The sequence below is a fragment of the Elephas maximus genome, chromosome 13, assembly GCF_024166365.1.
Source record: "Elephas maximus indicus isolate mEleMax1 chromosome 13, mEleMax1 primary haplotype, whole genome shotgun sequence".
NCBI lineage: Eukaryota > Metazoa > Chordata > Mammalia > Proboscidea > Elephantidae > Elephas > Elephas maximus.
The window spans coordinates 38957779-38982547 of NC_064831.1; the positions used below are offsets into that span (position 1 = coordinate 38957779).

The window sequence follows — 24769 nt, forward strand, 5'->3', positions numbered from 1 at the left end:
GTGCCAGAAGGTGGCGGGGAAAATAAAAGGAACTAACAAATAAGTAATACATTTGACCACTTGATAGCAGTCCTGGCACAAAGCCTGGTAGGAGTAAAGGTTAAAATTGTTGGCCTAAATCAGTGTTTAAAGTTAACTTTGAGTTAGGATTGTCTTTGTAATCGGTTGTCCTTTGGTGTCATAGACGCTTGTGCACACTCAGTGGATAATCACAAAATTCAGTAGCGCTAACCTTTTGTGAGTACGTGGGGGCTTGGGAGTGCCTCCTTTGCAGCTTTTGTTTTATACATATTTAAGCACTAAATACAAAGCAGTTTCATTTCCTCTCCCTGAATCTCTTATCCCCCAAGGCCCTTTTCTTTTGGGATATACATATATTTTTAGTAAATAAAGGGCTTACTGTGTGCAATTTTCCTTTGGCAGGCAGAATGCTTATGACCATAATATGTTTCATTTCAAGATGCATGATGTCAGTACTTCTTACATGCCCCACAAAGAAACGTATCATTTTATGTAAGCTAAGATTTGGATAGATAGCCATTCATCTGTCTGTCGGTGTTATTTCTTAGACTACCAGGTAAGGTATTATGTTATTAGGGCTTTTTGTTTTGTTTTAGATCTTTTTTTGATCTATTAAGAATTTCCTATTGATTTCAGGAGTTTGATAATTTATCGTTCATCTTATAACAGGTATTGGTAATGTTAGGATGAAAAACATTTATACAAGAGGAAATAAAAGTCAAGGAAGCAGATAATCGACTGATTTATCAGCCTTAGCAGATAATTTTTCTGATAACAATGTGGTAGCCATGCTAAATTTACTTCTGATTGCTTGAGGGGACAGATTGTCTATGCTTGTGTAACACAGAGGGGCATGAAAGGGTGAAGGAGCAAGTAGTCAATCCGTGGACTAACCAGTACATTTTTGGTACTGAGATTAGCATTTTGGCGAGTGGATTCCAGTGCTACTTGGAACCCTCCCCTTCTTACTAATACTACAGCTATGATGAATATATTTTTTCCTTACAGAGATTTCCAAGTAGCTCTAGGAAGAGAAGGCCTCTGTTGCTTAATGTCTTTCTTAGAATCTTTCATTTGAAAGAAATTTGGCTAAAGTTTAAAAAAAAAAAAAAAAAAACCCGTTGCGGTCAAGTTGATTCCGACTCATAGTGACTGTACAGGACAGAATACAACTGCCCCATAGGATTTCCAAGGAGCGGCTGGTGGATTTGAACTGCTGACCTTTGGGTTAGCAGCTGAGCTCTTAACCACTGTGCCACCAGGGCTAAAGTGTAGAGATAGGCAAAAATAACCTACGCGTCTGCTCATAGTCCTTCCAATATAGGTGACCTTAACACTGACCAGCAGTGCAGTCAGTTTTGTGCAATAATAATACCCAGCTTATACACAAGCAGTAACACCACTGTTTAGAATTCAGAGGTGAAGCAATCTAGAAAAAAGGTCTTTATGCCTTCATTTAAGCCTACTTATCTATTCCTAGTTTGCACACAGTTGTAGTAAGCCTGGTTATCGTTAGCTTGTGGAGACAAGAAGCCACAAATATAGAGGGAAAGGGTTCTACTGAGGCATAATAGACAAAGAAAATCTTTGGAAGGGCTATTAAGGTAGGAATAATAACGTAAAAAGCCCTGTTGCTTAGGCCATTTAATATGGGTGTAAGCTGCTAAAAAGTCCCAGTAGCTCCCAAGGCACATCTGTGTATCACACCACAATAGTAGTATTCAACAGACCATGTTTAAGTGTGTATGCAGTATAAAATCCCATCAAAATTGATAAAATAAAAATTTAAAATGTTGGGCACCAGGTGGTACTTCGGTACTTTTTGGTTACCTGAAATTTTTTTTTTTGTCTGGTTGCTTATGTTCTGTTAGATGTTCTGAAGACTTGGGTTTGGACATGACTTTGTCATTCAGTGAGCATGTGTGTTGGGTAAGCCATTTAGCTTCACGGAACCTTGGTTTCCAGTCTGTAAAATGAAGAGAGTATAGTCTACAACATAAAATTACTGCAAGGATCAAATTTGCTGATGAATATTCTATTCGTCTAACATGTTGTTGTTAGTTGCTGATAGTACTCGGTATATATTTAGTTCCCTATATGTTTTTCATTCATTCAGTATATGTCTTTTGGGAGCCTATTATTTGCCATTCACTTAATGATCATTGAAAGGCACGTGATTTAGTAGTAGACTCACTGGCCTTGGGATCAGACCTTCTCAAGCTCAAGTCCTGTCTGTTTGTAAATCGACTATAGGTCCCTGCCTAGAAATTAACTGTATGGGCTATAAGACTTTTCCATCTCTAAAATAATTTATATTAACAAAATTCAAGTTCAGCAAATAGGATTTTAGTTCTTGATATGCTTCCAGTCCATTGTATAATTCTGCAAAGTTACTTTATCCTCTGTGCTTTAGCTCTTCTTTCTGCTGATGAGGGGACAGGACTAGTACTGTTTTGTGATTTCACACAGGTCGTAATAAGATAACAGTGATAGCTGCTGTTTGTTGAGCTCTAACCACTGTGCTAGGTACTTTTCATACATGCTTGCTTTTCCAACTCAGGTACCTGTATCTCCAAACCAAGTGGGTATCCAGAGAAACACGGTGCATCCTCTTGGAGAATATACTTTCCTTGATGATTTGTGGGAAACATCCTTGTATTATTAAGTAAAGACAAGCACAGATACAGTGTAAACTAGAGTGTAGAATTTGCTTGAAATGTTAAGCTCAGACTCAAGGAAATTTGGGGCTTTCTGGAGGGAGCTTCAGCTTCAGTCCCGAGTTTCCCCAAGGGTACTGTTCTCTTGCCTTGGGTATTAGGGGAACTTTGGTGAAAAAATTTGTGAAAGAGGCTCTTTTCCCCTGTTTCATGTTTGACTCACATGTGAAAAATAGCATTGTGATTTATAATTTTGAAAATAGTACTCATTTCCAGTGCTGACAGGTGTTATTTGATGGGTAAACCCATTATGCTTTTCCATTTGTGCACTCAGTAAACAATAACTGAGTGCCCACTCTGTGCTTGGTACCATTCTAGGTGCTGAGGATACAGCAGTGAACAAAACAGTCTCTCCTCTCATGGAGCTTCTATTCTAGTAAGAGGACACGGACCGTAAAGAGTGACCTTTGAGGTGAGAGCTGAGGAGCTAAGGGAATGAGCCATGTGGCTATTTGGGGGAAAAGATTCTAGACAAATGGAACAAGTACAAAGGCCCTGAGGTAGGGCATTACTAACAAGAGGGAGTGGTAGGAGATGAAGTCAGAGGGGTACAGATTATATAGGGTCTTAGGTTAGGGTTTTGGATTTTATTCTGAGAAAGATGGGAAACTATTGTAGAAGTTTTGGAAACGAGGAATGAAATCAGACATAACATTTTTTTTTTAAAGTTTACCCTGGCTGGTGGTTGAGAATAGTGGGGTAAGAATTAAAAGTAAGGACATCAGCCAGAAGGCTACTTCCATACTCAGGCAAGGGGTGGCAGGGTTGTATACCAGGATGGTAGCAGTAGAAATGGTGGAAAGTTGTCAGATTTGGGATGTATGCTGAAAGTAGAACCAAAAGAATTTGCAAATGAATTAGTTGTAGGATATGAGAGAAAGAGAGGAGTCAAGGGTGTTTGTGTTGTTGGTTGCCTTCCGTCCACTCTGACTCAAGGTGACCCCATGTGTGCAGAGTAGAACTGCTTCATAGAGTTTTCAAGGCTGTGACCTTTAAGAAGCAGATTTCCAGGCCTGTCTTCCAAGTCGCCTCTGAGTGGGTTTGAACTGCCAGCCTTCTGGTTAGTAGTTGAGCGCTTCACGATTTGCACCACCCAGGGGATTTTGATCTGAACAACTGGAAGAATGAAGGAGTTGCCGTTTATGTCGAGATGGGAAATTTGATGAAGGCACTTGGGGAGTTCCTTGGTCAGTAGAAGATCTGGTTAAGCACTTCCTGTAAGAATATTGAAACTGGCTCAAGTACTGTTTGGAACTCACTTTGAAGATAAGAAGTGACGTGTAAGTTTTTGTTACCTTTGTTTTATTCATGGACTTTTAAAATAATAATTTGAAAATAACTGCTGTGTGCAGAGTACTCCTCTTGACCCAGGAGCCCTTCCTGCTATCTCAGCCTGTGGACTCTTACCCTCTCCAGACTTCCTCTCACTTCCCTGTGCCTTCATGGCACCTTTTCCCCAGCTGCACTGATGACAGGAATCTGGTTGTCTTCTCTACCCTGGCAGTTTTAAATAACTAGCAGTTCTTCACTTTTCTTATGGGCCACACTGGGAGCACTTGAGTTCCCTGGGCATTGATGTTTCCATGACTGTAATCTCTGTGGTTTTGTCCTGTAGAGTTGATTGTGCTCACAAGCATTTACTTCAGACAGTGGACCTGGAGCCCTGAAGACCCGAGAGGTCGCATAACTTCAGGCAGAGCTGATGTGGGAGATGTGTTTAGGCTTTCAGACTACAGAGGGACGATTTAAAAATTGGCAGATAAAACTGGCCTAAATCCAGATATGTTTTATATGTAAAATAATAAAGCTGGCCCAGAACAGCCTTATATGCGGTACAATCAACCTTTATTAAACATTACAGAGGTCATTGCTTTTGTCTTCCTGATACCTCTTCGCTCTTCCTTCCTCCGTGATCCAGATTGAGCCAACTGTAGAACCTGCCCTCTGGCTTCTGTGATAGGTCCAGGGAGGGGAACATGACCTTCAACAGGCCAATCACAGGGGAAAGGTCTCTCCCTCTCTTACTCTCCTCTTCTCCCTCCTCTTCCCCCCACCCCCGTATTACTCTCTCCCTTTCCCCCTCTCTCCCTTTCTCTCTCTCTCCTTCTTCCCTTCTCTTCCTCCCTCCCTCCCTTCATCTCTCTCTCCCTCCATTGAGACTGAAAACTGAGAACCAGTTGTAGCCAGGTTTTCAGACTCCTGGGAAAGGTGGCCTGAGAGGATGAGGCTAACCTTTAAGAGAAGAGACTGGAAGCAAATGAGAGAGAGCCCTGATGGTGCTGTAGACATCATATCTGACTTTGGCCCCACTGTGCCCGTTCCGCTGTTTGGTAGGAGAAAATTACCTGTTGCTTTATGCAGTCCTGGTGGTTTTCTGCCATTTACAGCTACAGGAGCCCTGACAAATATCCCTACTATGTGCAAGGCATTGAGCAAGAATACAACAATCACTAACCCATGGTGCTGCCTCAAGGAATTTATAATCTAATGGCTTGATTTAAAAACTAGTGAACCATGGTAAGATAATTGGCAAAATCTACCTTTAATGAATTAACAGATGGTGTGTTTTGAAAAGGAGCCCTGTGGCTCAGTGGTTAAAGCGGTTGACTACTAACCAAAAGGTAGGCCGTTCGAAACCACCAGCAGCTCCTCTGGAGGAAGATGTGGCAGTCTGCTTCCCTAGAGATTTACAGCTTGGAAACCCTAGGGGCCGCTGTGAGTTGGAAACAAGGTGATGTCAGTGGGTTTGGTTTGGGTTTGGGTGTTTTAAAAAGGAGCCTTGGTGGTACAGTGGTTAAGAACTTGGCTGCTTACTAAAAGGTCAGCAGTTTGAATTCACCAGCCACTCCTTGAAAACCCTATGGGGCAGTTCTTCTCTGTCCTATGGGGTCGCTATGAGTCAGAATCTACTCAGTGGCAGTGGGTTTGGTTTTGGGGTTTTTGGTGTTTTAAAAGTGTGAATGATTAAAAATATAAAATTAAAAATATGAAAATATTAATTTTTAATTTATCTAACATATATCACCTGAATATTAGCTTTTTCATGCTTGGGATACTTCCTTTTTGATAGTTTGCAGAGGAGCAAGCTGACATAAATGAATTAAAAAATTTTTTTGTTAAAATCTTCCTTATCCTTCAAGGTCCATTTCAAAAGCCGCGCCACTGTTGGAATTAATCATTCCCTCTTTTGTGCTCACGTAACCTTTGCTCTGTTCCTTTGTTGTGACACCGGTCATTGTGCTTGGTGTGTTTTTGCAACTCTGGCTCCTCTGTTGATTATAAACTGTTGGGGCCAGAGACTGCCCCATCTCTGAGCCTCCCTATTGCAGAGAACAGTTCCTTGAACATAGTAAATGCTCATTAAATGTTTATTGAATTAAATCAATTATTAGCACTGGTTTTGGCAGTATCTTTTGTATTGAAACAAAACAAAACTGTTGCTGTCTAGTTGATTCCGACTCATAGTGACCCTATAGGACAGAGTAGAGCTGCCCCATAGGATTTCCAAGGAGCAGCTGGTAGATTCGTACTGCAGACCTTTTGGTTAACAGCCAGGCTCTTAACCACTGCGCCACCAGGGCACCATTACAACTCCTTAAATTTTATAAAATTGTATGAAAAAGTTGATGGTGTGATTTGAGGTAAGTATTACAGGCATAAAGGAGCCCTGGTGGTGCAGTGGTTAAGTGCTTGGCTGCTAACCAAAAGGCCGGTGGTTTGATCCAATCAATTGCTCCATGGGAGAAGGATGTGGCAGTCAGCTTCCATAAAGATTATAGCCTTAGAAATCCTCTGGGGTGGCTGTACTCTGTCCTACAGGGTTCCTGTGAGTCTGAGTCAACTCTACGGCAATGGGTTTTGGTTTTTATTGCAGACATAACTGATAATACTGATAAAGATTTGTGGCATTGGAAGATAGGTATGTATATAGTTACAGATTTGTTTTAAGCGGAAAGCAAAACACAGAAGAGTTTTTTTTAGAGGAAAATGAACCAGAATGTTAGTTGGTAGGTATCAGGTGAACAAACCAGTAATCACAGGAGGGTGTTAGAAGCACTGACTGTTAGAAGGTTGGCCGTCTGAGTCAACCACAACCCAGTTATTCCTAGAATTTTGAGTCTTGTTCTCTTCAAATCCTGGCTAGATTCATGTGAGTCTGCTGGTAGGAATGGTTTGTGGGTAGATTTAGAGATGAGACTAGGATTCCATCTCTACTTGGTTCAATCTCAGCCAAAAGGCATAAAAATTAACGGGTGTCTGTATTAGTTTCTGGAAACCCTGGTGGCGTGGTGGTTAAGTGCTTCAGCTGCTAACCAAAAGGTCAGCAGTTTGAACCCACCAGGCGCTCCTTGGAAGCTCTATGGGGCAGTTCTACTCTGCTCTATGGGGCAGTTCTACTCTGTCCTGTAGGGTCGCTATGAGTCGGAATCGAGTCGATGGCAGTGGGTTTGGTTTGGTTTTTTTGGTATTAGTTTCCTAGGCTGCTGTAACAAAGTACCACAAAGTGGGTGGCTTAAAACAACAGAAATTTATTCACTTACGGTTCTGGAGGCTAGAAGCCCGAAATCTTGGTGTAGGCAGGACTGTGCTTTCTCTGAAGGCTCTGGGCAAAGACGGTTCCTTGCCTCTCCTAGCATCTGGAGGCTCCTGGCAACCCTTAGTGTTCTTGTAGAAGCCTCACTCCAAGCTCCGCCTCCATCTTCACATGGTGTTCTGCCCTCCGTGTCTGTGTCTTCTCTTTTTTATAACTACATCGGTCGTGTTGGATTGGGCCCACCCTGCTCCAGTATGACCTCAGGTTAATTTAACTAATTATATCTTCAGAGACCCTATTTCCAAACAAGGTCATATTCACAGGCAGGACTTCAACATATCTTTTTGGGGGTCACAATTCAACCCCTGACAGTGTCTCTTATGTATTTTTTCTCTATCCTGATCTTTCTGAAGGAGAATGGTCTAAATTGAGTATCAGTCCTGTTAAATACAGCTGATTAAAACTGTCAAAGCAGAAAGGATGTGAGCTGAAAAGACATTCTCTTCGGAGAATGCAGCAAGAGTTGAGGTTCTCAAGTTACTGAGTTGCTGCTTGAGAACTCAGTTATAAATAAATGTGTTAGGTAGTGGAATTTTGTTTTGTTTTCCCCAAAGAGAAGTTTTCGCCACATTGAAGCAAAATTTATTCTGCATATTTTCATTCTGTAATTGCACCATTTCTATTCTTAATTCTTTGAGTTTCTGATGAAAACAAAACAAAACAGACTGTTGTGTAAAATTTGACGGGAGCACGTGTGAACCCGCCAGTCAGGCGACATAGGTTGTAAAATTAGCGGTGGAAGTCTTTTCCTTTTCTGGAGGTTAAAAATAATGTGTTTACAAGGCAGTTATTTACATTGGCCATTTCGAGGCTTCCCCGGGAAGCCTTCTTTAGGAAAGCTGTGAAATCCACGGGGGCTGTGCGGTGGGAAGCATTTCTGGGAGCTTCACGTGCGGGGCTGGGATTCCACAAGGATTCCTCGCTGGTTGACAGGAAAATGGAGGTGTCTCGCCTCCCGGGGGCTTTTCAAATTGTGCAAGAGAGGCAGAAGTCAAGCCTTGCTTGTTTCAAAGTTTGTGGTGTCAAGCAAACGAATCCTCTGGCTTGCAGGAGGGCTTTGTTTTGAGCTTCCTGTTGAGAGAACCTTTTCTCATAATGTAGTGCGAAAGTGAATTCCTTGCAAGGGAAGGTGCTGGAAGGCCCAGCGGATGGACACTGCTGTAAGGCGAGCTCGCAGTACCTGCAGGTACATGAAGGTACCTGCTTTCAAGGAACAGCTCCTTGATGAAATGTAATGTGGAAATAGGAGCACGGCAGGCAAGAAATGAATATTTGTGTGGAAAAACCTTGTGGCCTCCGTTTTGTGAACTGAAAGCCTATTTGCATGAGCCTCTTAGGATTTTCCTCTCACCTCTGCACACCCCCACTCATCTTGTATTTTTTTCTCTGAAAGCTTCCCCACCTTTCATTTGACCTCAGGTGATGCCAGAATAATTGCACATATGTTTCTTCTCAAGTTTCTGGTCTTGCTCTTTCTAGGCCATGCGTTACAATTATTTGGGGGTTTATTATTTGAATAACCTCAATTTCAGTAGCAGCATCTTCGGAAAAGCTATTAGTAGAGTGTTAGGAGTTAAAAAAAAAAAAAAGTCTTTATGTATTTGAGTTTCCTTGCAATCCAGAAGAGAGCATAACTCAGTGGTTGCACCTGCAAAGAGATGAGGAATGGCTAGTTGAGAAATATCTGGGAAAATATTTTAGACTCAGAGAAATGCTTTGTTTGCTTGTTTGTTTTGGGCTCCTTTTTTGGCAAGATTGGGAAAGTTGCTCTAGGTGTAGATAGTAGCTTTCTGTATTATTCAACGATGTTTGGATCTTCATATCACTGCTTGATAGGACTAGAATTGACCCAGCAGGTTTGGAGGGACAATATCCTTGCCCACATGAGCATAAAAAACCAGTTACCTTCTAGTCGGTTCCAACTTATGGCAACCCTATGTGTGCAGAGGAGACCTGTGCTCCATAGGGTTTTAAATGGCTGATTTTTTGGAAGTAGATCACCAGGCCTTTCTTCTGAGGTGCCTCTGGGTAGACTTGAATCTCCAACTTTTTGGTTAACAGCTGAAGTCATTAACTGTTCACACCACCATGAGCATAGAAACCAGAACCAAAAACCATTTACGGTGGAGTTGATTCCGACTCATGGTGACCCCATGTGTGTCAGGGTAGAATTGTGCTCCACAGGGTTTTCAAAGCTGTGACCTTTTTGAAGCAGATGGTCAGGGCTTTCTTCAGAGATACCTCTGGGTGGGTTCAAACTGCCAGCCTTTTAGTTAACAGTGGAGCACTTAACCTTTGCGCCCATGAGCACAGGAAGGGGTAGGAAATTAAGCTTTGCCTTTGGGGCTTTGCCAATAGAAGTGTTTAATTCTTTAGGCATTTGAATCAGTTTTTGACCAGATTATGACAGAGAAAAGGGGCTGGAGAGGTTAGAGAATAGGAATAATGGATACTCACCTCATAGTCATTTAGCTCAAGATAAAGAGTGAGTCCTGTCCTCATCTGAGAGAACCCCCTTGCTAATTTCCAATTCAAGAAGGTGGAGGGATGCATGCCTGGACCAGGGCCAGCTGCTGAAAGCTCACTGGAAGTAGTGGTTCAGAGGCCTCTCTGCCAACTGGGCAGTGGGCTGTGCAGAGAACCACAGGAGCTGAGAGATTCGGGTTCTGGTTCCAGCATTAGCAGTAGGTGGCTCTGTGTCTTTGATTCAACCACATAACCATTAGAGTATTTAATATTCTCAATCAAATAAAACTGGCCAACTGGCTCTACTTTTTTGTGGTTCTCAAAACCCTGATTTTGTATACCTTATTTCTGGTATTAGTTGTTTCAAACCCTGGTGGCGTTGTGGTTAAGTGCTACAGCTGCTAACCAAAGGGTCGGCAGTTCGAATCCCCAGGCACTCCTTGGAAACTCTATGGGGCAGTTTTACTCTGTCCTGTAGGGTCGCTGTGAGTCTCAATGGACTCGACAGCACTGGGTTTTTTTTGGAGGGGGGGGATTAGTTGTTTCTGCATTGATTCTGGACCCAGCTTGACAATCTACAGCTACTCTACTGTCTTAGTTACCTAGTGCTGCCATAACAAAAGAATACCAGAAGTGAGTGCCTTTGAAGAACAGAAATTTATTGTCTTACAGTTCAGGAGGCTAGAAGTCCAAATTCAAGGCGTGGCTCTCCCTGGAGGTCCTTCCTTGTCTATTTCAGCTTCTAGTAGCTGTCCTCAATCCTTGGGTTCTTGGGCCTGCCTCAGTCTTCCACTTTCCTCTTCCTCCTGTGTGTCTCTGTGTCTATTCTGCTCCTTTTATAATTCAGAAGTGATTAGGTTCCGGACCCACCCTAGTCTGATATGACCTAATTAACATGAAAGGAAAACCCATATTTCCAAACAGGGTCATATGTATGGCACAGTGATTAGGATTTCAACACACATTTTGGGGGGACACAATTTAATCCATAACATCTGGTATGATAAAAGTATAGTCTAAAAGTCCTTTAAAAAACTATTGTTCTAAACAATATGTAGGGAGCCCTGGTGGCACAACTGTTAAGTTCTAGGCTGCTAAATGAAAGGTTGGCAGTTTGAACCCACCCAACAGCTTCACGGGAGAAAGACCTGGTAATCTGCTCTTGTAAAGATTACAGCCAAGAATACCCTATGGGATCACCATGAATCAGAATCAACTTGACCGCACCCAACAACAAATAATATTTAACATAAAATTTGCCATTTTAACCATTTCTAAGTGTACAGTCAATTCTGTGGCATTAATTATATCCACAGTGCTGTGCAACTGTCAAATACTATTTATTTCTAAAACTTTTTCATCACCCTAAACAGCATAAAAGTATTTCATTTTGAATCATATGTTTTCCTAAGTTAATTCATTCCATAAGGGTCCATAAATGATCAGAGAAGAGATTCTTGGAGGAGATAGTCAACTAATTCTTAATGTAATGATTTTGAAATCTTTTATTTCTCTTACTATTTATAGGATAGTTCCCTTGTGGTTCTCCTGAGGAATAAGATATTTAAGCTGAAATCAAGAAAGATGGTTTGCTAAAGTAAGATAAAATTAGTGCTGTTGTTGAAATTGATGTTGACTGCTTGGCGTTTGGTAAAAAGCATCTCTGTGAGAAGACACCAGGGAGATGAGTAGCTCAGGGTCGCCACCGACTTCAGGAAAGATGCAGAATGTTGAAATGAAGTGGGAAGAAGGCAATGTGGCAAATCATAAGGAACCAGAGTTTTGGGTTTGTTTTTTTTTTTAACAGAAAATTCAATTTTGTCTGCTTTTTTCAGCCAATTTCATTTGCTATTTTACATTTTCTTTGTAACTCAATAAAGAAGCTCACAAAGAGTTGTATAACTTTAGCTTAGTGAAAGAGAATTTGTCGTTTGTGACATTTCCTCTCTAAATAGCATGGGAAGATCAATGTATTAGCTTGTAGTTCATGCACTACTAACTCCAGCTATTCAGAAAAGTACCAGCATGTTATGTGGCAAAATTTGGCACAACGGGGACCTTTGACTCAATTCCTAAACATTTATTAAATGCTGCTAGGCATGATATGGGAAATGTAGATAATAAAATACAGTCCCTATCCACAAGGAGCAGCCTTTTAGAGGATAAGCCCACAGTGGACATAATTTAGAGTGATACAAAATCAATATAAACAAAGCATAGGAATGTTGGTCCTGCATTCATACTCTGCACAGAGTGAGCTGCCTTCTCACCACCTGCACTCACCTGGAGATGATCACCCTCATTCCTCACCTGGCTTCCAGCCTTATAGCTGGTCTCCCTCCTCCTACCCTTGTGTCTGCAGTTTGTTTTCCACTCAGTAGCCAGGATAATCCTTTAAAAATGTAAGCCACACTGTATCACTCTCTTGCTCAGAACCCTCCAGTCCTTCCCTATTTCACCAGATACAAAAGACCTATCAGTAGTTTACAATGTCTTACTGGTCTGCACAGCCCTCCTCCTCCATCTCTCACACACACACATACTCATGTTACTTCTCTGACCTCTCCTACTGCTGTGACCCTCATTCACTCCATTCTACCCACACTGGCTTCCTTGATGTTTCATGGATGTGCCAGGCATGTTTTCACAGCAGGGCCATTATAGCAGCTTTCCCGCTGCAGGGAACACTTCCCATAATAGCTGCATGGCCAACTCCTTCACTTCTTGCAAGTCTTTGCTCAAATGCCACTACCTCAGTGAAGCCCACCCTGACCATCCTATTTAAAATTGCATCTCATCTCCTACTCATTACCCACAATCTTCCTCGTCCTGCTTTGCTTTTTTTTCCCATAGCATTTATCACCCTTTGGCATCCTAAAACTAAAACCAAACCCGTTACCATCGAGTTGATTCCAACTCATAGCAGCTCTATAGGACAGAGTAGAACTGCCCCATAGGGTTTCCAAGGAGTGCCTGGTGGATTTGAACTGTCAACCTTTTGGTCAGCAGCTGAGCTTTTAACCACTGTGCCACCGGGGCTCCTCTGGCATACTACATGTTATATTTATAAATTTATTCTTTTCGTTTGTTTGTTTAACACTTCTTCCTCTTCTGGGATGTAAGCTCCAAGAGAGCAGAGATCTTTGTTTTGGTTTTGTATTCCCAGCACCTGGAACAATGCCCGGCATTCGGCAGGCACTACAAAATTATTTGTTGAATGAGTGAATGAATGAATAAACCCATTGGCATTGAGTGGATTCCGACTCATAGTGACCCTATAGGGCAGAGTGGGACTGCCCTATAGGGTTCGCAAGACTGTAATCTTTATAGAAGCAGGCCGCCATGTCTTTCTTCCACAGAGCAGCTGGTGAATCTGAACTGCCAGCCTTTCGATTAGCAGTCAAGTGCTTAGCCACTGTGCCACCAGGGCGCCTTCAAATGAATGAACAAGGAGGGATTAGTTCTGACTTCGAGTTCTAGGGAGAGTCATGAGGAGGAGAACTTTGAGCTGGGTCTTGAAGGATGGGTAGGATTGGACAGGCGGGTTTTCTGGGGAAAGACTTTCCAAACAGAAGGAATATCATGAGCAAAGGTAGAAAAGTAACCAACTTCCCAAGTGTTCCTAGAATGGCGAGGAGCCCTGACTGACTGTTGCTTTGACGGCGTTGGGTGGGGTAGTGGTAGTGGTGGGTCATTGAGTTCAGGGATAGAGAATAAAGGGTGTACTCCTAGTGGAGTGGAAACCCTCATGGCATAGTGGTTGAGAGTTCGGCTGCTAACCAAAAGTTTGGGAGTTGAAATTCACCAGGTGCTCCGTAGAAATTCTATGGGGCAGTTCTATTCTGTCCTATAGGGTTGCTATGAGTCAGAATCTATTTGACATTAATGGGTTTCTTAGTGGAATGAGGGAGAAAATTCCTAATCACTGCCTGTGATAAGATGGCAGGCATGTTGGTGACTGGAGTCGGGAGTCACGTGGGAGATACTGAAGAGCATGGGAGGTATCGTCACTTTAGGGAATCAGTGATATGATGGTTTGCTACTGACATCTGACTTGTGTAGTACTCGACTTTCCAAAACACGATCACATGCTTATTCTGATTTAAGCTTCATAACAACTGAGTGAAGTAAGTTTGGCAGGTATTTTTTTTTTACATTTTCTGATAAATTTGTTTTTCATTAATTGTATCTCATATTGGAGGAAATGGCTTCTCAAGCTAGCTGATTGACTTGCCTTAGGTCATGGAGTTAGAAAGCGGGGAAGTGGGTTCCCACAGTCTTGGGTCTCACAGACAGTGTGTGTTTGCCTACCACGCTGGGCTGCCTTTCTGATTCTGACATTCTAAGGGTATTGTGCTGATTCTTTACAAGTGTGCATACCAACTTCTTTCCATTTCCCCAGTCACTGAAAATAGCAGGTTCTTCCTCCAGTTGCTTCCTTAACAGATGCATTTTTCTCTCTCTCTTTCCCATTTCAATTTATCCTAAAGTAATTACCAGAAACATTAATGTACATAGTAGGTGAGTATGTTTTACCTTTGACTCCTTAGCATTTTTACGTTATTCTGGCTTATGTTAAAACTGATTCAGCACCTGACTTTCTCTTCCTAGACATTGCTATCTTTTATTCGGTTCTTGGGTGGAAGGGAAGAGAAAGCATGTTAACAGTTCCCTTTGAATGTCATAAGACTTGCTTGCTGCTGACACTGGGAGTAAACCCAATCTTCTTAATTCCCCCAGATGTTAGTAGGCAGGAAGAAGCGGAGGGTGAACTCAGTGAAGGAGAACACTGGTATGGGAACTCTTCAGAGACGCCATCAGAAGCATCCTATGGAGAAGTCCAGGAGAACTATAAATTGTCTCTGGAGGACCGGATCCAAGAGCAGTCCACCTCCCCTGACACCTCCTTGGGAAGTGCGACCCCCAGTAGTCACACCTTGGAGCTGGTAGCACTGGACGGTGAGGTTCTCCGAGACTCGCTGCAGTGTCAAGATCACCTTTCCCCTGGTGTGTCTTCTTTTTGTGAAGATGATCCCCCAGGTTCCAACAAGCCCTTGAGTAGCAACTTGAGGCGGCTGCTGGAGGCAGGTTCTCTCAAACTCGATGCCACAGCCACGGCCAATGGCAGAGTAGAGTCCCCAGTAAATACTGGCTCAAATCTCTCCTTTTCGCCGCCATCCCACCATGCCCAACAGCTCAGTGTTCTTGCCAGGAAGTTGGCTGAGAAGCAGGAACAGAATGACCAGTACACTCCAAATAATCGTTTTATATGGAATCAAGGTAAGTGGTTGCCGAACTCAGCCACCACCTGCGGCTTGTCCCCGGATTCAGCCATCCTAAAACTGAAAGCTGCAGCCAATGCTGTTCTTCAGGACAAATCTCTCACCAGGACTGAGGAGACCATGCGATTTGAGTCCTTCTCCTCCCCTTTTAGTTCCCAGTCTGCCAGTTCCACCTTGGCAGCTTTGTCCAAGAAAGTCAGTGAGAGAAGTTTGACTCCTGGTCAGGAACACCCACCTCCAGCTAGCTCCTTTCTGTCCCTGGCTTCTATGACCTCTTCTGCGGCTCTTCTGAAAGAGGTAGCCGCAAGGGCTGCTGGGAGCCTTCTGGCCGAGAAATCGTCACTGGTGCCTGAGGATCCTCTACCACCACCGCCTTCAGAGAAAAAGCAAGAAAAAGTCACCCCACCACCTGCACCACCACCACCACCACCTCCTCCACCGCCGCCGCCACAATCCTTGGAATTATTACTACTCCCAGTTCCTAAAGGAAGAGTTTCTAAACCCTCCAATTCAGGTAAGGAATCTTTTATTTTCAACCATCACGTCAAATCTTTTTGACTGTAAATTGCGATGTCTGATTCATTGCCTTATTCGGTTGGGTTCCTCATCCTATCTGAGGCAGGAATAAAAAAGCAAAAAGCACAACGGAAGGCTGTGAGTGAGCAGCGTAGTCGTCTTTCATGTATGTATTACACAAAGACTTCACAAATAGCTCCGGTTTTGAAAGGTAATGAATAATCTTGGAGACATACGGTACTCCTCCCTTTCACATAACTGATTTTTTTTTCCTTACCAAGTTCAGGCTAGGTCCGTGCAAGATATATTTAATGGGGGAAGATCAAAGAATCTTTGTCAGGGAGTGCATGGCATTGCTGAACGTGGGCAAAAACACTGCTTTTGAAACAGTGGACAAGGGAGAGCCCACCCCCCTGCTGCCTCCATCACAAATGGACTTTTGTAAAATTGGTAACGACTCTCCCCTAATTTATCCCAGCACATACTTTTACGTTAGCATCGTTATTACTTTTTTGTGGGATTTAAGCCTTTCTCACTTCTCCCATTCTTCTGTCATTTCTTGTCACTCAAGAACTCTAGAAAAAAACATTGTCACTCAAACATAATCAAAACATTTCCTCCAAATGCTTTATTTTCTTCAAATCCAGTCAGATTCTGAAGGAACTTATGGACCATTTGAAGCCCAAGTTTTCTCTTGTGGGGGCAGTCTTTCCAAAGGAGAAGCCGGTTTCATAGAGAGCCCTGGAGTTCACAGTTAGTTATCAAGGTAGAAATCTAGTCACTTGAGTTCTCAGGATGAAAACATCATTTCTTGTGCTGGTTTGGTTGTAAGTTGTGTGCATGATAAATTCGTGTTCCTGGGATGTATGTATGGAGTTTCAGATGTCTTTTAAGGATATCCTGCCAGACTGGAACAGGAAGTAGGCTCTGTGTGTCTTCCTCAGCATAAACACTGCCATCCTGTGTGTCTCACCAACGTTGGATCATTTGCAGCAGCATCGATGAGGAGTGCTTGGAAAGGCAAACAATTGACTGAATGATCACAGCTAACATCAATTTGATGCGTTTATGAGAAATTTCCATTTAAATTGCTGAGCGAGCTATATTCACTAATTATAATTACTTTAAAACTTGTGTTAACAGCAGAATAGAATCAAGGAAACGGATGCCTGGGACTTTGATGACTTTAAGTGATCCCAACTGTTCATTCCAGAGTTTCTAAAGTGTCAATAAGATCCTAAAAAGTTTACCAATTCTGAGTTTCATTTCTCCTCACTCTTTACCTGCCATCTGGTAAAATAAGGAGAGGAACGGCTAAAATTACAAAACAAGGAGAAGAGCAGAGGAAGCTGGATAATTTTGCAGTGCAATAAATCAGTCTTGACTTTTAAAAATTTAATTTAGGGGTAGCAGCAGGAGAGGGGTCTGGCTGTATATAATTTTGTGAATATCTTTTTTATCTGGTTCTTGCATAAATGCACAAATGGGGTTTATAATATGAATTTGTTTGGCCATTAGTTCCTTGGAAATGATCATGCAAAATTAATAATAAAATTTAGTTTACCGAAGGCTTGGAAAGAATACTGTGACTATAAAACTATGTCCCATCAAGGCCGAGCTGTTTGGGGTTTTGCTGTTTTAAAATGGTCTCAGGTATAATCGACAGTGATGAAGTATAATTTTTTCACTCAGATGACGAGATGCATGTAAAAACGAGAAAGGTCTGTGCTTCCATTGTAGGGTGGATTTTTCTGTTTGGTTCGCTCTAGGATATACACCTGAGAGAAAAGATGTGTTCCCTTTTTGGTTTAAATACACTTGAGCCATACCAACGTCTCAACAGGCTTCTCAGCAGAATTTAGTATGCGAGATCTCTAAGAAATCTTTTTTTTTTTTCTCCTTTTTTACTGAATTTATTCTATTGCTGAAACTCTTAATATTTTAATCAGTGAATGTTCAAAATGTTCAAATAGAAAGGAGAGGGAAAGGAATTGCTAGGTTTGGTCTATACAACCTCCTGCTGATTTCTGTTTCATGGTCCGTGCTACAGCTGCTAACCAAAAGGTCGGCAGTTCAGATCCACCCAGCGCTCCTTGGAAACTCTGGGGGGCAGTTCTCCTCTGTCCTAAGGGGTTGCTATGAGCCGGAACCTACTCGACAGCAACGGGTTTGGTTTTTTTGGTTTGCTGTACATCCTTCTGTCCACAACCTAAAACTTAGTGAAGCAGCTCCATTGGCAGAGCAATTGTATAAAAACTCACGCAAGAGGAAAGATTGCTGCAAAGGAAAACACGAGGGCTTTGAAATCATCACTTGAAAAATGTTCCATGTACCTGCGTGCGTGCATCCTAAATTCAAGTTCTGTTTATTATGGTATGGAACGGAAATGGGCGGGGAGACTTGTGCTCTCTTCACTTAAAGTGAATGCCATTGCTTCCCAGCATCCTAGCTAGATCTTTGGTCAAGAAGCAGTTGATATAATATCTGATTTCGGTATTTATCTTTGTGTCATGGGGAGATGATTTGGTGTTAATAGGATCACTAAGTTTTTTTTTAATCTTTTTATTAAAATTTTTTCTTTATTGTGGTAAGTATATATATATATAGTAAACATTTGCCATTTCAACATTTTTAGTTATGTTAAATTCTGTTCCTCATGTTGTACAGCCATCACGTCACCACTGTATTCCAACTGTTACATCACCCTTAACAAGAGCTCAGTTTCTCCTAAGCAGTGAGTCCCTCTTTTCCCCTTCCTTCTGCTCCTGGTGACCACCAGTTAACTTTGGTCTCTGTATATTTGCCTATTCTAGATATCTGGTGTAAGTGGGATCCATGCAATGTGCGTCCTTTTTGTAACTGAATTCTTTCACTCAGCATAACATTTTCAATGTTCATAGGAGCACTGGTGTTTGAATCTGAGGAGTGGAAAGGAAGGTGGGTCTTCTCCATCAGCCCCTTCCTGTTGTCTCTCCACACACTGTACTGTTGGTTTCAGGGAAGATTGGGGGCCTGGATTAAGGTGTAACTCGGCTTCACTAAAGAGCATTTTGGTGATGGGGTGAGAGCTGTCACCATGCTCCTAGGCATTTCTCACTCTTACTCTTTCGCTTTACCTTAGAAAGAAATCTTAGTTTAATTCAAAATAGGTATGTAGGTAGGCAGCTCTCAGTAGGGAACTGGTGGTATAGTGGTTAAGAGCTATGGCTGCTAACCAAAAGGTTGGCAGTTAGACTCAACCAGGTGCTCCTTGGAAACCCTATGGAGCAGTTCTGCTCTGCCCTATAGGGTTGCTATGAGTCAGAATTAACTAGACAACAACGGGTTTTCTTTTTGGTTTTTAATGGCTTAAAAAAAGAAATAACCAAAAAGGCCATGAAGATAAACTACACACCATCCCGATATCAAGCACAGCTTCAATTTTAAAGCTATTTCTCAAAATGTTGCAAAAGGCGGCGGGTGGGGAAGGGGGGAGGCCTATACAGTTGATTCTAGAGTTACAAAGAGATATGTGCTAGAAAAGCTGACCGTGTATTTAGTAATTTAGACACCAGCATTTCTCTGACCTTCTTTAGGTCAAGCGGAGTCTAAACCATGAAAAAATAAAGTATCTTTCAGGTCTGGTCTTAGTCTTCCTTTTTTGAACAGGATTCAGTTGTTACCAGGTCTTGATATATTTAATTCCTTAGAGAGTCCACCACTCAGTGACCTTTCACCCCACAGGAGAGACGTGACACTTGAGGAGGAGGTTTCTTTCATGTGACCCTGTGCCCCCAGCACATGCTACACGGTCCTCTAGACGTAGACGTGGTAGAGGGAAGATGATGTCCATTTGCTATAAAGATAAATGTCACACATTGACTCAATTCTCTTTGAACCTGCTGTGCTGTTGAAGCTAAGAAGAAAATAAATGGCTTTTATTTTAAAGACAAAGTTTCAGGTGCCTTGCAGAAGGCCAACAAGATTCCCAGGATGCCAGGCTCCTAGTTAAAAGAAATACAAAGGAGGACTTCAGAGGGAGCATCTCCAAAACATCTTATTTTGCTGAATAAAATTTAAATCTACTTAGAAGCAAGCTGGTTTCTCATGCAGCTGAGGGCTAAGAATATTTTCTGGGTAAATATGGGTTTTCTGGCTGCTGTTTTCTTTCATATTTATGCAGTATTATTTAAAATTATTGCAAAAGCATTGAAAGTCCAGAAACCCAGGCAACCTCTCCAGATACTCCTTTTAGGCCCATGATGATTATAACCATAATCTGGGAATGATCGCATACGTGAACTTGTTTAGAAAATTTTCTTTCTTAAAAAATTGTGGTAAACAAATACACACACACACACATATATAAAACAAAACATTTGCTATTTCAAGATTTTTTTACATGTACAATTCAATTACACTAATTACGTTTGTCATGTCATGTATCCATCACCACTTTCTGTTTCCAGATCTGTCACCCTTAACAGAAGCACAGCGCCCCCGGAAAATTCACCGTTTAATCCAGATTAAGAACTATCTGTGCTGATCTCAGTTATGATTTCCCAATGATTTGAATTTAGGCTGGCTATAGATATCAGACTTCTCTCTTAGTTTTATTGAATACTTACTAGTTAATAAAATACGCGTTGGTAATGTCAGAGTCAATAACGGTCTTGCAGATAAACCTAATGATATCCATTGCTAACATAGTGTTCTGTTGTCCTGAAGTAGCATTTGCAAGACATGTGCGGAACATTCCATTAAAATATATTAAATTTATGTATATTATTAGGGGGGAGGATGGATCATTCTACTAAATGTGCACCATTAGTCTTAGGAGGTCTGTAGTGGAGATGGTGATGATGCCTGGAGTGTGCACACCATGGGAGCCTGGCGTCTTGAAGTCCTTCTGTGTGCACAGTAAGGTCTGTATGCAGAAACTATCCCCTTGCAAATTATCTTGGTTTTCTGAAAATTGCCATGTAAGATCTAACAAGAGAAGGCTTGATTTCAAAGCCTACAAAACAATTAGATTTGTTTTAAAAATAACTACCTTGAGTTAAGGAGTCCCTGGGTAGTACAGATGGTTAACACACTCTGCCGCTAACTGAAAGGTTGGAGGTTTGGTCCACCCAGAGGTGCCTTGGAAGAAAGGCCTGGAAATCTACTTTGAAAAAATCAGCCATTGAAAATCCTGCGGAGCACAGTTCTACTCTGACACATGGGGGCGCCATGAGTTGGAATCGACTTGGGGACAACGGGTAGTAGTGGACCTTCAGTAAAGCACATCAGTTATTAAAACCCTCCATGATGGTTTCGTTACTGTTGTTTTTAACCCAATGAAGTTGTGTTGCTTTGTAAATGTGTGTACATACAACAGGGTAAAGCACAAAACCGGAATTTAGGAGGCTGGCTCTAATCTCAACCCCTCCACTAGCCATGGGACTTTAAGCATATTACCTCAAACTTTTCATCTGTAAACGAGGCCATTGGGGGATGGTAAATGAGGCCAGTGGGGGATGGTAAATGAGGCCAGTGGGGGATGATTTCCAAGATTCTTTCTGGTTCTGAGTTTTTTTGCTTTTACTTAACTGCCTGTTCCTGAACGCTTATTTGTCTGTTAACTCAAAACAAATGTTAAAATATGTCTATTTTGAGCTAAATATGTTGCTTTGAAAAATTGCTTTCATACCTACCATAAGTTTGTCTCCGCTTTGGGCAGATCTTGTCTGTTGTAGTTAGTTTGCCATATATCATTGTTTTTTATTAAGGATGTAGTCACACTGTATACATTTTTACTATAAACTGCTACAGATTCCTTTTTGGAAATAGGTGAGGTCTAAGTCCATGAATAGCAATTGAGATGTTTCAACAAACTGATGGAACACTGGAAGCATTCACTTGCCTAGGCTGAGAAATTTGGAAGACAGCTACCTGGTCAACCAACTGGAAGCGATCCATATTTGTGCCCATTGCAAAGTAATCCAACAGAATGCAGAAATTATGGAGCAATATCGTTAATATCACATGCAAGCCAAATTTTGCTGAAGGTCATTCAAAAATGGTTGCAGCAGGACGTCGAGAGGGAACTGCCAGAAATTTTAAGCCTGATTCAGAAGAGGATGTGGAATGAGGGTTATCATTGCTGATGTCAGATGGATCTTGGGTGAAAACAGAGAATGCCAGAAAGACGTTGACCTGTGTTTTATTAACTATGCAAATTATGGATAATATTGTGAAGAATAGGAATTCCAGAACACTTAATTGTGCTCATGAGGAACCTGTACATAGAAAAAGAGGCAGTTGTTCGGACAGAACAGGGGGATACTATGTCGTTTAAAATCAGGAAGGGTGTGTATCAGAGTTGTATCCTTCTGTTATACTTATTCAGTCTGTATGCTGAGCAAATAATGCAAGAAATGACTGTATGAAGAAGGACGTGGTGTCAGGATTGGAGGAAGACTCATTAACAACCTGTGATATGCAAATAACACAGCCTTGCTTGATGAAAGTGAAGAGGACTTGAAGCACTTCCTGATGAAGATCTAAGACTACAGACTTCAGTATGGATTACATCTCAACATAAACAAAACAAAAATCCTCACAATTGGATCATGATAAACAAAGAAAACATTGAAGTCGTCGAAGATTTCATTTTACTTGGATCCACAATCAACACCCGTGGAAGCAGCAGTTGAGAAATCAAATAACGTATTGGGCAAATCTGCCGGAAAAGACCTCTTTAAAGTGTTAAAAAGCAACGATATCACCTTTAGGACTAAGGTGCGCCTGACCCAAGCCATGGTATTTTCATTCGCCACATATGCTTGGGAAAGCTGGATGATGAAAAAGGATGACCAAAGGAGAACTGATGCCTTTGAATTATGGTGCTGGAGAAGAATCTTAAAAATACCATGGACTTCCAGAAGAATGAACAAATCTGTCTTGAATGAAGTAAACCCAGAATGCTCCTTTGAAATGAGGGTGATGAGACGTCATCTCACATAGTGTGGATATGTTATCCAGAGGGACCAATTCATAGAGAGGGGTATCTTGGTTGGTAGAGGGTCAGCGAAAAAGAGGAAGACCCTCAATGAGATGGATGGACACAGTGGCTGCAACAGTGGGTTCACCATAGCAACGATTGTGAGGATGGCGCAGAACCAGGCAGCATTCCATTCTTTTGTACATAGGGTCGCTATGAGTCAGAACCAACTCAAGGGCACCTGATAACAACAACAGTGAACGTCTCTCTGTTCATACATTCATTCATTCAATATATGTGCATTGATGCACTATGAAAGGCGTGCCCTCTTGGGCTAGCACTTGTTCCATTAGGACTTCCTGGAGCCTCCTGCATCTTTTTCTTCCACTCCCAGCACTTGTTTCATTCTTGACTACTGTCTTGACCCAGCCCTTTCCACTTAATCTCATTACAGTCCAGCATTTATTGAATTGTACTTTGTACCTGGCACTATTTTGGGTGCTAGAGACACAAAGGTAAGGACTTGCATGCCCTGCCCAGCCAACTCCTCCCCCACCTTCTTCTTCCTCTCCTCTTCTGTCATTTCCCTGCTGAGATGAATTCTGCATCATGGTTCCATCTCAGCTGAGCCAGGCCCTACCTGAGCAGCACATGAACTGCTGCTCCTTCATTTCCCCTTGGCTTCAGCAACAAACTACTGTGTAGGGCCAGGCCTTGAGCTGTGTGTTTATTGTGTCGTCAGTTATATGGAGCCCCCTGGGTGCCGCAAACAGTTAAAACACCTGGCTACCAACGGTAAGGTTGGCAGTTGGAATCCACACAGAGGTGCCTTGGAGGAAAGGCTTGGTGATCTACTTTTTTTTTTTTTTTAGTACGCATATTGTTTTATGACATTGGTTAACAACCCCATGATGTGTCAACACTGTCCCTTCTTGACCTTGGGTTCCCTATTACCAGCTTTCCTGTCTCCTTATGTTTTCTAGTCCTTGCCCCTGGGCTGGTGTGCCCCTTTAGTCTCATTTTGTTTTATGGGCCTGTCTAATCTTGGCTGAAGGGCGAACCTCAGGAGTGACTTCATTACTGAGCTAAAAGGGTATCTGGGGGCCATACTCTTGTAGTTCCTCTAGTCTTTGTCAGGCCAGTAAGTCTGGTTTCCTTCTGTGAGTTAGAATTTTGTTCTACATTTTTCTGCAGTTCTGTCTGGGACCCTCTAGTGTGAGCCCTGTCAGCAGTCAGTGGTGGTAGTTGGGCACCATCTAGTTGTACTGGACTCATTCTGGTGGAGGCTGTGGTAATTGTGGTCCCTTAGTCCTTTGGACTAATCTTTCACTTTTGTCTTTAGTTTTCTTCATTATTCCTTGCTCCCAAAAGGATGAGACCAGCGGGGTATCTTAGATGGCTGCTCACAGGCTTTTACTCCAGACGCTACTCTCGGTGATCAATTTCTAAAAGATAGCAGCCGTTGAAAACCTTAGGGAGCATAGTTCTCCGACACACATGGAGTTGCCATGAGCTGGAATCAATTTGACCCCAGCTGGTTTGGGTTTTTTGTTTTTTGACTGGTTGTTTAAATTTACATCTGCTCTGATGTTGAACTTTCTGATTTGGAGGGTATGACTAGAGTTGATCGTCACTACTGTTATAGAACAACCACTGTTACAATTACTTTTATTTGCCCAGTGCCTGTGTGCCATGCATTGCACACGCATTAGTATGTCTTTTATGCTAATAATATTATTGCCTAATAATATTGTTTTCTCCAGAGAAGCAAATTAGCAGCTGTCTATCCCATCGATTCTGTTAGCAGTTGGTGCAATTTAGTTTTCATTGCTTTGATACTAACTAGCTGGTGATACATGTAGGGGAAGCTGTTTATCAGGCATTTGTAAACTAGGTAAAATTATGAACTTCTCTATCCGACTGCCTCAAGAATGTGTGGTTCATTTTAGGAAAGTGGTCAGAATTCCTTCGGTTCTAGATTTGAGTAAAATTTACATCTGTCAGTTCTTTGAATGTAGTTTGGCATAGGAAATAGAATACATCCTTACTTCCTCCCTACTCTAACCAAATTAACAACATCCTATACATTTTTTTTTTTTTATATACATGTAGTATAGGAGCCCTAGTGGCACAGCAGTTAAGAGCTCGGCTGCAAACCTTAGGGTGGGCAGCTCGAATCTACCAGCCGCTCTGTGGGAGAAAGATGTGA

At 42.0% G+C, this 24769-nt stretch overlaps 1 protein-coding gene across 8 annotated transcripts in view; it reads left to right on the forward strand.

Annotated features, from left to right (window-relative positions):
* Positions 1-24769, forward strand: part of ZNF827 (zinc finger protein 827) — a 204967-nt gene that overhangs the window by 27383 nt on the left and 152815 nt on the right. For 5 of the 8 annotated variants that reach the window (XM_049905428.1, XM_049905430.1, XM_049905431.1 and 2 more), the window contains exon 1: positions 14361-15594. In XM_049905428.1, the coding sequence (XP_049761385.1) occupies positions 14457-15594 (1138 nt within the window). In that variant the 5' untranslated portion in view covers positions 14361-14456. Of the gene's footprint in view, positions 1-13563; positions 14320-14359; positions 15595-24769 lie in introns of those variants that run through there. The other 3 variants (XM_049905427.1, XM_049905426.1, XM_049905425.1) reach the window with 3 other exon arrangements.